Source organism: Sebastes fasciatus, chromosome 23 (assembly GCF_043250625.1).
Source record: "Sebastes fasciatus isolate fSebFas1 chromosome 23, fSebFas1.pri, whole genome shotgun sequence".
Classification (NCBI taxonomy): domain Eukaryota; kingdom Metazoa; phylum Chordata; class Actinopteri; order Perciformes; family Sebastidae; genus Sebastes; species Sebastes fasciatus.
In genome coordinates this window covers 13,946,760-13,959,297 of record NC_133817.1, presented here as the reverse complement: position 1 = coordinate 13,959,297, position 12,538 = coordinate 13,946,760, and the positions used below count along the sequence as shown (strand labels likewise).

General features: G+C 44.6%; 2 protein-coding genes across 2 annotated transcripts in view; one reads left to right on the top strand and one right to left on the bottom strand.

Annotated features, from left to right (window-relative positions):
* Nucleotides 1-12,538, top strand: part of snd1 (staphylococcal nuclease and tudor domain containing 1) — a 213,564-nt gene that overhangs the window by 92,419 nt on the left and 108,607 nt on the right. The gene's annotated exons all lie outside the window — the stretch shown is intronic.
* lrrc4.1 (leucine rich repeat containing 4.1) lies at nucleotides 7,676-12,482 on the bottom strand. Its single transcript, XM_074625381.1, has one exon. It carries the CDS (start codon nucleotides 11,105-11,107, stop codon nucleotides 8,240-8,242), a length of 2,868 nt encoding a protein of 955 aa, XP_074481482.1. The 5' UTR covers nucleotides 11,108-12,482; the 3' UTR covers nucleotides 7,676-8,239.

Here is a 12,538-nt window from a genome sequence, read left to right as displayed (position 1 = left end):
AACGCCACGAGGCTTTGCTTGTCCACTCCAAACAGAGGTTGCGTATTGATTTGTTTGATCTTTAAAGATCACTGCTGACCCACCTGCACACACACACATTCCAACACACACAGCGGTTTGCTGCAGCGGCTGAATAATTCCACCACCGCATGAAAACTGTGTTTCAGCCCCATGGATGCTCTACGCAGCTCAGTCAGAGCTTTCATCTTGACGTTTTGCTTTCATGTTGCAGCTCTGCCGTGCACGTTTTTCTCAGCAAGTCTTTGACATTAGCACACTGCTTGTCATCTTGAAGTCCACGTCGGTGTAAATTCACGATCCCTGCAGTTACTACAGAGCGAATTTGAGCTCTCCCTTAATGTGTCAGATAGCGATGGGCTTCTTATCTATCTAGCAATCACCGTTTCAATTCTCCCCCTTTCTTGTTTCTTCACTCTCCTTTTCTTTGCCCACTTCTCTCTCTCCGCGTTTTTCAATCTAGCACCGACCGTCCTCTGACATACTAAATCAGGGTGTCATAGATAATGCGTCGCCCTCGCTACCCACCTCGCTTAATTCTCTCACGCTTGTCTGTCTCTCTTCCTCGCTGCCTTCCCTATACTTTAACGTCTTGAGCAATGCAGGAGGCCATTTTGTCACCCCAATTCCACCCCTCCGCAATCACCAAAATGTCTACAACCCCAGATACATTCTCATCCTAGAAAGATGAACACACTCCCTGTAACTCATGTTTCTTTTTCTCATGTAACATCGGTCTCCAGGTTTGTAAGAAAGCATCCTTTATCCTCACTTCTTTCCTTTAGACTGTACATGCAGCATGAATGCAAAGATATTCGTTCCAGCACACTGTGTACGTGCCATTTCTCATCTTTCTCTTCATCCTTCAGAAGAACATATATACAGACACCTGACTGCATGTCGACGGTTAGTACAGTTGCCTCGCTTGTTGCTTATTTCGGTTATAAATGATGAAAGAAAACAACATGCTAATACGAGTCTTGAGTTGATGGACTGTGTTTATGTGTGTCTGTGTTTGTGGGTGAGTGAATCCTGAGCACAGTATCCTTGGTGACGCTGCGCCTGTGATCATGATTTCTCTCCACTCCGTAAATCTCGACAAAAAGCAGTGAAATTAATGGTCAATGACTTCATTTTTTCTGCTCTGTGTGTACGTGCATGTGTTTTATTTGTGTTTGCGCGCACACAAAAAAAACCCTCAACAAAACCCCCTTCCTCCTCACATATGTCTCCGCCGTTTGCTGCTCCAAGTAGACGTGATTTACTACACACACCTCAACCACTGGACGGGATCATAAAAGCAAGGCTTCTTCGTCGTCGCCGGCTTGCTAAGAAAACACAGGGATGTTTGTCACCCGCCACAAGGCCAATAAACTCACAGGGAGTAACCCACTCGAGCGGGTCCTCAACATGGCAGAAACCGCCTCGCACGAGCCACCTGCCATTCCAGTCTCAGTTTGAGCAACAGAATCTGTGTAAATTTGACCACAGTGTGTATCCAATAAAAATGTGTTGCCTTGCACTTATTCAACACTGCAGCCTCGACGGCACTGGGCTCATTGCCAACGGTATACTGTGATGAAATTTTTTTTTTCCTCCGCCTCTGTTGACCTCCGTTACAACAAATCATACCACCAGCTGGTCACTGAATATGGCTATTTACATCGCTTTTCACACGGTCAAAATGAGATGCACCAGCAAAACATCAACTTGCCTCCAGCCCACCAACACCTTCCGCACCTTCTCGCTTTACGCTTCTCGATATTTCAAAGAAAACGGAACGCGTACTGTTAATAATATGTATTCTCCGTTTATAGAAAAGAGTTTGTTTAATCATCTAATTAGCAAAGACAGCATGATAAAGCCAAATATTAAAGGTACGGCGAGTTTGTATATGAGCACGGCCCTGCTCGTCTCCCACCTTTGACTCCGCATCCCGTCCAAGTCCCTCTATTTGACATTAGGACCGAACAACTCCGTGGCCCTGACTCATGTTGACTCACAAGGCAGCACGCTCCCAGGCCTGCTTAGAATAGCCTCCTGTCTGCTCCACTAGCACACTGGCTAGTGCTTACACACACAAACCCCTTTGCACATGTAGCACACACTCCTAGCATGGATGCAGATTTTAAGGCAGGTTCTGTTATCGCCCATTGGCTACAGTATGTTAATTATCAATAAATCAATAAAAGCTTTTAAAAAACAAATGAGTGAAAACACAATTAAAGCAATTGGCATGTGCTATTTTGCCACATTGATATTAAGCAAATTATAAAATAGTGTTCAAATTAGGGCTGTCAATTAAGATATTAACACATTTTTTATTTGTTCAAAATTTTCCTTAAAGGGAGATTCGTCAAGTATTTAATACTCTTATCAACATGGGAGTGGACAAATATGCTGCTTTATGCAAATATATGTATATATTTAGTATTAAAAATCAATTAATAATACAAAACAATGACACATATTGTCCAGAAACCCTCACAGGTACTGCCTTTAGCCTAAAAAATATGCTCAAATCATAACATGGCAAACTGCAGCCCAACAGGCAACAACAGCTGTCAGTGTGTCAGTGTGCTGACTTGACTATGACTTTCCCCAAACTGCATGTGATTATCATAAAGTGAACATGTCTGTAAAGGGGAGACTCGTGGGCACCCATAGAACCCATTTTCAATCACATATCTTGAGGTCAGAGGTCAAGGGACCCCTTTAGAAAATAGTCATACCAGTTTTTCCTCGCCAAAATTTAGCAAAAGTTTGGAGTGTTATTTAACCTCCTTCAGGACAAGCCAGTATGACATGGTTGATTCTTAGGTGCTCTACGACCTAAAAATGCGCTTAAGCGTTATTATAGCATTAACTTTGATAGCCCTAGTTCAAACGTTAAACATAATTATGCAGGCTTTTCTGAAAAAAAATAATAAATAAATCACATGAAACTCAACATGCAAGGCACTTCCTCATATCAATGGAATGGGAAAAAGTTAATAGGCTAAGAAGCACCTTTTATCCTTGTTGTTCCTGTATATAGACAACCATCTGTGCTGATTCCTTAATGACAGGCTCTGATCAAAGATGGTGCAGGAATCCTAAGTGTATGGAAATTCAGCATCAACTTCAGCCCCATAAAACACCTGCATGAGTGAAACCAAGGTCCCACGACTTGTGATAACATATTTCTGTAATCTGTTAATTTAACAGAGATTGATTGTTTGCCAATGAATCATTAATTCCAGCATCTTTATACACATTTTTTTAGGAGACACTAATGTAAAATATAGCCTCTTTGACACAAGTAGAATATGTTTCAAAATCTCTAGTCTATAAAAGGGTGATGCAATTGAGATTCTAACGCCTATTGGTCTTGGTCATTTTAATGGAATAAGACTTTATTACAGCCATCTTCTGCGCCTCGGTGCATAGTAATTTACAATGAGGGGAAAAAAAAAATCTAATTAAGAGATTGCATCAAAATAATTGGGTTTCAAAATTCCCCCACAAACCCTTTTAAGTTGAGAATGAGCTCTTTTCCTTAAATTGAATGGAAGTGAAAAGTATATTTGTTTTTTAGAGACTGCTTTTTATAAGGGCTTTGACCTGTTAAATTCACACTGAAAAACAGGTACGCATTGCACTCGGTAGCACTCCGGCAGCCGCCGTCCCTACAGTTCCATTTTGCGCTGACCTCTTGATCCTCCCATCCTCTCTGCCGTCATATTCACCGTGCTCCCTTCCTCAAGTACCCCCAGCGGTCAAGTCCATTACCGGTATCGGCACTTCTTATCTGCTGCACTGTGCTATGGCAACATCACACGCTATCCTCCCCCCACCACCGCCACCACCACCCCTACCACCACACCCCTCGTGGTGCAGTCCAGGCCATTCAGCAATCATGCAGGAGCCATGACGGCCAGGCTATATATCCCCCTTTCCATCTGTAGCTGGCACTCTTGCATCACATTTGCTCTGCTTACTCCTCTCCCGAGCGCCTTTGCTCTCTCTTCCTCTCACTCTCGCTGCTTTGCTTTCCCCCTCTCTTCTCTCATTTTCATTTCATTTTAATCCAAATTTCTTTTTTCTTGTTTTCTGTTTTTCGCTTCTCCCTCTCTACTTATCTTTTCATTTCGTTCTCCCTTAATTCCCTTCTCCTTCTCACGTCTATTCCTTTTAGTCTCCCAGAAACACTATACTGTGTACAATCAGCCACCTTATCCAGCCCACTGCAATATTTCTCCGTCTTAGCTTTCTTAGATCTGCTCCCTTTTCCTGACCCCGTTTTCTGTTTTGGCTAAATTCCTCACTCTTGCTTGCTCCGTAATAACTTCTTTTCTAGCAATCTTGTCATGCTTTAAATTTCCTTTTCCCACATCTCAATTTCTATACCACTTTTATCTTCTTCCTCCTCTAACTCTAATATCCCTTCCCCTCCCCTCCCCAGGCTCTGTGAGCTGTGGGTAAATAGGTGCATCTTGCCTTGCTTCCTCTTTCAAATGGCTTCATGATTGCTAATGAAGCACACAAGACAGAAAAAAGAAAAAGAAAATGACTCTGGAGGAGGAGGAGGAGGAAGGGACGGAGGGAAGGAGTGAAGGAGTGAAGGAGTGTTTCCCATGGAGACGGAGCCCTTCAGTGGCTGCCTAGCTGATTGGCTGATTGATGACCCTGTAGTCATGTTGACTGATTAGTATGACAGAGCCTTTTATAGCACAGCACAGCACAGCTTAATATGTGACCACGGAGCACCACATACTTGGGCATTGAGCAGCATGGCGCAGCATAAGCCCCATCCTGCTATACCATACTGAGGCGTGCAAAGTGCAACGATAGCACGCCATAACACAAGCTTAATGCTTAACACAGTGCTTGCATCTGTTCATACAACTGCTCCACAATCCATCTCACCCATTTACACCATCCATTTAGATGCAACACACTGATACCGAGACAACTGGAAAAAACGCTGTCTTTGCATAGCTATGTTATAAAGACACTTAGGACGAGACGAAGCGATGCTGTCTGAGATGGGAGTCTGCGTAGTGACAAATGGTCAGTGTAAAAGTGTAAAATGGGTGTGTTTGCATATGTTTTTTTTGGACGTTGCAGTTATAGGGTTTAGTTTAGATTAATCATCCTGCTCTCTCTCTCTCACTTTTTCCTTACGCTCCCTCCATCCCCCTTTTCTATGTACAACAGAAAACATAGCTGGTGCAAGAGACACACGCATACGTGGACTGACAAACGCAGACAGACGTGCATGTCTGATCCATCAAGCTTGTTCTGGCACCTGCAGAAGATGCTCAATATTTAAAAAATGCAGGCTGAGTCATCAACAGACTTCGCAAGAAAAGGGGAGAATAGCGAGAGCTGTAGTTGATTTGATCTTGTCTGATTTTTTTTGCCCAAGTGACCAGTTGTGACGGCCCCTGAGTGCACTGCAGCAGGTTATTTTTCACCCCAACGTGATGACAGTTTGGTGATAATGACGAGACACTGATGCAGTCGTGACCACTTTACAAAACCACGCCTATATATGGGCCTCAAAATGCTATTGTATTGGTGTTTAGGGATAGATAACTCTCTCTCAATGTGTCTCTGTGGTCGTCACGGTCTTTTACATGCCAGATGTCCTTGGTCCCCAAGATTGCACAGTCCAGTGTGCTGCCTCTAAATATGTTTTTCAGGGAAGAAAATTGCATGCTTTCCTTTTTTTATTTTTTATTATATGATTCAATTTCTTTTTCCCTGTGATATATTTTTCTGCTGCACTGCACACTTTTTGCCATCCACGTTTTTACTCCAAAAAATACTCATTGGGATATCATCATATCCATTCCAGCCTGGTAATGTAGCACAATGTTAGAGGACATTTAAATTATACATTTACAACAAATGCTGTTCCACTCTACAACATGTCATGTGTTTCCAAGCACAAGATATCCTCTGAAACAACTACAAAGACAAAACACAATATGCTCATCTTTCCCCCTTCAGCTGTCCTCTTTAACCTCCATCTCTTTACTCTATCTATCTATCTCTCACACTCCCTCTTTTTGTCACTTCCTAATTTTTCAGAGCTGGACTGTCACCCTCACAAACACACACATCACTCTTCCTCTTTTTGACAGCCTCTACTACAGGTTAGGCACGTCACAAGCTCTCAGCTAACTGCTACACTGTCTTTGTGATGTCAACCTCTTGTCATTTCTAGTCAAACATTCTCCCTTTTTTTCTTTAGTTTCTCTGTCTCAAATGTCAAAACACCACAGTGTTGGAGAGGCAAACCTTGATGTTGTTCTTGTTGCCCTCGCAGGTAGTCTCCCTAGGTCTCCATTCGCCACACTTCTTACTGGTTACGTAAACTGGTGTCAACTACACTACTAGGTCATAGCTTTTTTCAGGCCTGGGACTGTGGATCTGGTAACATCTCTAGAGGTTTAGTAATGGTGTATTTTGATTCAAGTTGGATTATTTTAGAATTGTACAGCTTTATAAGGGTTAATATAAGGGTTAATGAGAAGGTAGTATGTGTTGGATGTGATGATTACGGTCCACACAGCTTGCAGTCACTCCCCTGGTGTTCTTCTGTAGTATTCTCTTTGTCATCTCTCACCCACATGTTGCCCACTCCAAACATGTTATTCTGTTTTTAAGTGATACGTGCTCCCAGGGGTAGTTAACACCAGCATTATATTTCTTCTATCATTCTATCTTTTCTTCTTCAACACTGTCCCCAGTTTGGCCATTAAACAAGAGTTACAGACGAAAGAAATGGGCAGCAGCACTTCAATCCCACACACTGTGGTTTTCCAAAAAACAAACCTGCCTAGCACATGCGTACAAACCACTGCGTATGTTGCATGTTATCTTTCTTTGTTAGGCAGAGACCCGCGGGGCTGTATTATGATTGAGAGGGGTGTGATATTGTTGAAGATGAAAAATGCAGTTAACAGCGAGACCCGAATGCATTCGTCACCATAAAAAGCCCCCATACTGATTGATGAAGGCACAACAGCTGGCAATGCAATGAAAAGTGAAATGAGGATCTATACTTTTTGGCAAAGGTGCAAGACAGTCTTTAACACCCAAACAGTACTTCACCTTAATTTATCACCCCTTTTTCACTCATTAGATACATGATAAACAATACCAGTTTGTAATGTAGAAAATGAGATAAGGTAACACAATCAGTTTGTATCGTTGAAAAGCGTTATGTAATGAGCAGTTCAATTAACATTAGATGTCATGATAGCACTGCTATACTTGTTTGTGGACACCATCATCTTTTAACATCTTAAAAGCATTTGTAGAACTTGGATTAAATATACACTTTTTGTTTAGCCACACCTTGATGAAGCACCATGACACTCTTACTGGTGATGTAAAATAGAAACTGAACAAACACTTATGATACATATAAAGACCATAATAATTGGAGGTGTTGAGAGATTTAAAAAAAAAAAGAAAAAAAAGAAAACACCATCCACTTCTGCACCGTGATTCATTCTGCCTGAGTCATTCAGTACACGTAGGGTTAAAGTATAGCTGCAGCGTCTTACTGCAGTGTCTAAAGCATTTGGCTGATCGTTACAGTATACACCAGGAGAAGAAGTGAAGGAGAAAAAAACATCTCTCTCTTAATACTTCCTTTTTTTTTCTTCCAAAAATCCTTTTTATTGCATTTATAACATTTGGCACAGTACAAATTCTTGGTGCTTTTACAAGATAAACCTGTAAAGATCGACACTGACCTTTTTTCGGTTTTTGTTAAAGAAAGTCTTCTCAGTATAAATATTTTTTTTCTTATCACTGCATTCTCTGTAGCATGGTGTAAAAATCACACAGAATGCCCCCTTTTTAAAACAAGACTACCCTCATTTGTCAAAGTCAAGACAGCATCTTAAACAACTCATTGTTTTAAATAGAAGTTACAAGTTAGAAAATAGTTTCAATTTCTTTTTAATATATGTTTCTCTATCACCAGCCCATGGTAGTTTCAATTTGTCCATATATATATTTATTTATAAGCATGTACAACAAGAAATCATCAGTCTTTTTAAGTTTGCACTCTGTACAAAAAAGTAGTTCCTGTCCTTTTTTCGTTGTGCATTCTATTGCATGATTTTATGAGGAAATGACGAAGGGGGGGCGTGGGAAAGGGGCGGTTTTGGAGCTAGGAACCTAGGGAAAGGAGTGGGAGCCTTTTGGGCGGCCTTTCTTAAATCTGAGTCTCCTGCACCTTCTCCTTGGTGTGAGTTTTTATGACATAGGGCTCAGCCATTGCTGTGATGGTGCTGGGCAAGGTTCGAGGCAAAGAGTTCCCAACATTGTTTTCTGTCCATTTTGCCCCATGGCCAGTTGGTTTGTAGGTGTTATATTTGGGCTTTAGAGTGCTGTAGTCCACTTTATGGGGGCTGTAGTCCGCTTTGTGGGGACTGTAATCAAGCTTAGGTCTCTGAGTGTGTGGACTAAAGTCAGACTTGAAGGCGCTGTAATCCGCTTTGTGGGGGCTGTAGTCAGGCTTGAAGGCGCTGCTGTAATCAGTTGAAGTCTTATGAGAGGAGTATGGGTCCTTGGGTTTGTAGGTACTGTCAGTTTTAGATCTCTGGGAATTGTAGTCTGTTTTGGGTTTAGGCTGAGTGCTATAGTCAGGCTTATATGAGCTGTATTCAGGTTTAGGTCTTGGCTGAGTACCAAAGTCTGGCTTGAATGGACTGTATTCAGCCTTAGGTTTATGCTGTGTGTTGTATTCTGATCTTAATGGGCTGTAGTCATGTTTAGGTTTTGGTTGGGTGCTGTAATCTCGTTTGAATGGGCTGAGGTCAGTTTTCTGCCTAGGATGAGTGCCATAATCTGGTTTGAATGGGCTGTAGTCTGGTTTTGTTTTTGGGTGAGTACCAAAGTCCGGTTTAAATGGGCTGTATTCTGCTTTAGGTTTGTGAGTGCTGTATTCCTGTCTAAAAGGGCTGTAGTCAGGCTTTGTTCTGTGAAGGCTAAAATCTGGTGTAGATTTGTGAGTGCTGTAATCTGGGATGAATTTGTGGCTACTGAAGTCCATATTTGGCTTGTATGTGGTATACTCAGCCTTTGGCTTATGAAGGGTGAAATCAGGCTGGGGTTTGTATTCGGCCTTGGGTTTGTGAAAACTATAGTCAGTCTTGTGGCTGATAAAGTCCAGTTTGTGTATGCTGTTATGGTCCCGGATTTCAGGCAATGTGAGAGCCGTCTCTTGAGATGCAGACGCTGGTGGAGGAAGGTCCTCCTCATCCACCTGGATAATCTCCACAGTGCGGGCAGCTGCCACTGTGCTCCTCTGCTGGTGGCGCTTTCTCAATTTGTAGAAGGCGATGAGCATGACAGCAGCCAGCAGTGTCACCGCTACAAAACATCCAATTATGATCTTAGTGGTCTTCATCACTTCATCCAAGCTAGGGCCAGACTTGCCTGGCCTGAGAGTGGCACCTTGCAGTCCTGGCGCCACAGATGTCTTAGCTGCACCTGGTGGGCTGTTAGTGCTTTGCAGCAGCACAGTTGGTGTGGAGATGAAGACTGGCTGAAAGACGGAAGGGGAGGCAGTTGTAGTTGTTGTCCCTAGGCCTATCCCTCCCCCTCCAGCTCTCCCAGCCCCTGCTGCAGCAGCTGTGGTCGTGGTGGTTTTAGGCTTGGGCATCTCAGTGGTTGGCCCCAAGACCTCCACAGTCACTGTGGTAAAGTAACTCAAGTTGGATGTGTTAAGCTCAGCTGCACTCACATTGAGGTAGGCCGAGGCGTTGGAGGCCCCAGCTGCATTGGACATCATGCAGGTATAAGTTCCTGTGTCTACAGCCAGGACGTTTGAGAAATTAAGGGTACCATCATTGAGGACTGATATTCTCGGGTGACTAGAGGCATGTGTCAGGATAGTTCCATTGGGTAGGAGCCAGCGCACTGAAGACATTGGGGCTGTGCGGCAACGAAGGTCAGCCACTCGCCCCGCTGAAATGTTCAAGTCCCTTGGTGCATCAGTAGCGTATGGTGCAGAACACTGGGTTGCAGCACCCTCACCAGGGTCCACCTCAACCAGCTGTCGACCTCTCATGCTGGCAGGTGAGTGACAGCGTCCACAGCAAGTTGAGTTAGTAGGTATGTACTCCCTTAGCCAGCGTGCTAACCATACAGCGTCACAGCCACAGTTCCAAGGGTTATGGTGGAGATGGAGCTCCACCAGGTACCTGAGCGGGGAGAACAGATCATGTGGCACAGCGCTCAGATTATTATGGGCAAGATTAAGCTCCACCAACGAAGATAGGTCATCAAAACCATTGCGCTCTATCACTGTGATTTGCGAGTTCATCACCCATAGCTTTTTCAGTGAGCGCAGGCCTTTGAAGGAGTCTGGCTTTATCTCTGGGAAATGATTTTCAGAGATCTCCAACTCCTCCAGGCCCTTGAGGGGACTCATGTTTGGCATGTCACCCCTTATGTTGCACATGCCCAGGTTGAGGTACTTGAGGTTTTGTAGGCCCTCAAAAGCGCCTTCTGAGATGTACTCCAGTTTCCGTAACTCTCCCAAGTCCAGTCGCATGAGGGAGGGCACCCTGTTGAAGGCGTAGGAGGGGATACTTTCAATGGGGTTGTTCCTCAGCCACAGTTCTCTTAGTTTAGATAGGTACTCAAAGGCCCCACTGGGAATCACCGTCAACCGGTTGTCAAACAGCTCCAGTGTGTTGAGGCTGGTAAGTCCATTAAACGCGCCCACCTCAATCTGCCGTATGGCATTTCGCCCAAGCTGGAGCACCTCAAGGTGGTGCAGGTGGCGGAAGGAGTCAGCCTGCACCGCCTCGATGGCGTTTTCCATCAGATTGAGGTGTCGCGTGTTGGCAGGAATGCCAGGGGGCACACGGGTGAGGCCACGTCGGGTGCACACCACCTTCCCCTGCTGATTACTACAGGAACACTGCGGTGGACAGCCCTGGGGTCCCTGAGACACCGCCGCCCCCGCCAAGGCCAGGGAGGCGCTGCTCCACGCTCGCGCCATCAGAAAGACTACACAGAGCAGGGCGGCTTTCCTGGCACGATGCACAGCTACCCGCCCCAGGAGACTCATGATGTGGCACGTTCATAATTCAGCATCATCTGGGGGGGAGGATGGGGTGTTTGGGGGGTGGTGTTTGGGGCGCTTTGGGGATCAGGGAAAGTAGCTGGTTGGCTGGTAGTAGTGTTAATGGGACCAGAGCAAAGAAGTCAAGGTGACTGAAGAGGACAGGGGAGAATGTGGGTGCTTGCTAAGGGGCAAAAGGGCTTGACCTATCCTCAATTAAGCAATGCTTTTGACTGTGCTCAGGGGCAGAAGGAGAAAGGAGGGTAGAGAGGGCTGGCTTTTCTGAAACGTGTGTATGAGAAGGACATGATGATAAATTAACCAACCAAAAGCCGTATTACAAGACAGAAGGGAGGGTTACAAATTGATGCAAAGAGGGGTTGAAACACTAGACACCTACCTCAAGTTATTATTACAGGTCCTTGAACTGAGATATATAGTTTCCCCTCCTGTTTGCAATCAAGAGCTGTGGTATTCACATCAGATGTATGTATATCCCAAGAGCAGCAAAGAAAGCCTTTTTTATATTTGCTCTGTCAAAACGGGTATCAATGCCAAAGAGCTTAACCAAGATGAGCCCCTTTGTAAATCCACACATCCAAAGAGAAAGGTTCGAAGGCCCTTTTGTGAGTGTTTTTTTTTTCCTCCCTTTCCTTGTTGATTTAGAAAAAAAAAAAAAGAAAAAAAAAAGATTGCAGATAGGAATCCAGTCAGGCTCCCAAAGCAGCAGCAATGCTCCCTTGCTCGCTTCTTGCTGTCGGCTCCTCTTCTCTTGCTTGTCCTTGGAATCCGACAGTTGATCCCCCTGCTAGACACCTTACCCAGGTCTCCATAGCACAGGCGACAACACAAACACACGCACAATTTTTTTGTGCGCCAAAAGCCAAGGCAGAAAGGACAAAAAGAGGGAGGTAGGTGGGGGTGGGATTGAAGAAGGTTGAATGAAAATTCCACAGTCCTTTCCAATGTTCTTTGCCTTTTGTTTGCGATGGTTAGGAGGTGAGGTTGACAAGCCGGGGAAAAAAGAACAGCCCCCCTCCTCTCTGTATTCCTCTGTTCACTTTTTAGTGGTCAATCAGTTGGTCGGTTGGTCAGTCTGACAGCCCTTCTCGCTCTCTTCCCCTCGCTCCCCCTTTCAATGTGGCGTCGTGTCCACTTGATTTTTCTTTTTTTTCCTTTTTTCTTCTTCCTCCAGGAGTGCTCGGCGGGGGTTGAAAAGACTAGGCGACTCGCACTGCCTTCATTAGCTTCTTCCCCGTCTTAACTAGCCACACGCTCCAGCCTCGGCAGCCACGTCGGCGACAGCAGCAATTGCAAACGCACACACACCATCCCCGCGAAGCACACAGCAGCAGTAGTGAGCACACACAGCAGCAGCTGCAGCCTGCCTCCCTTGCACTTCCCAATAATCCGTCAATTTCTTCAGAGGGGGAGTGG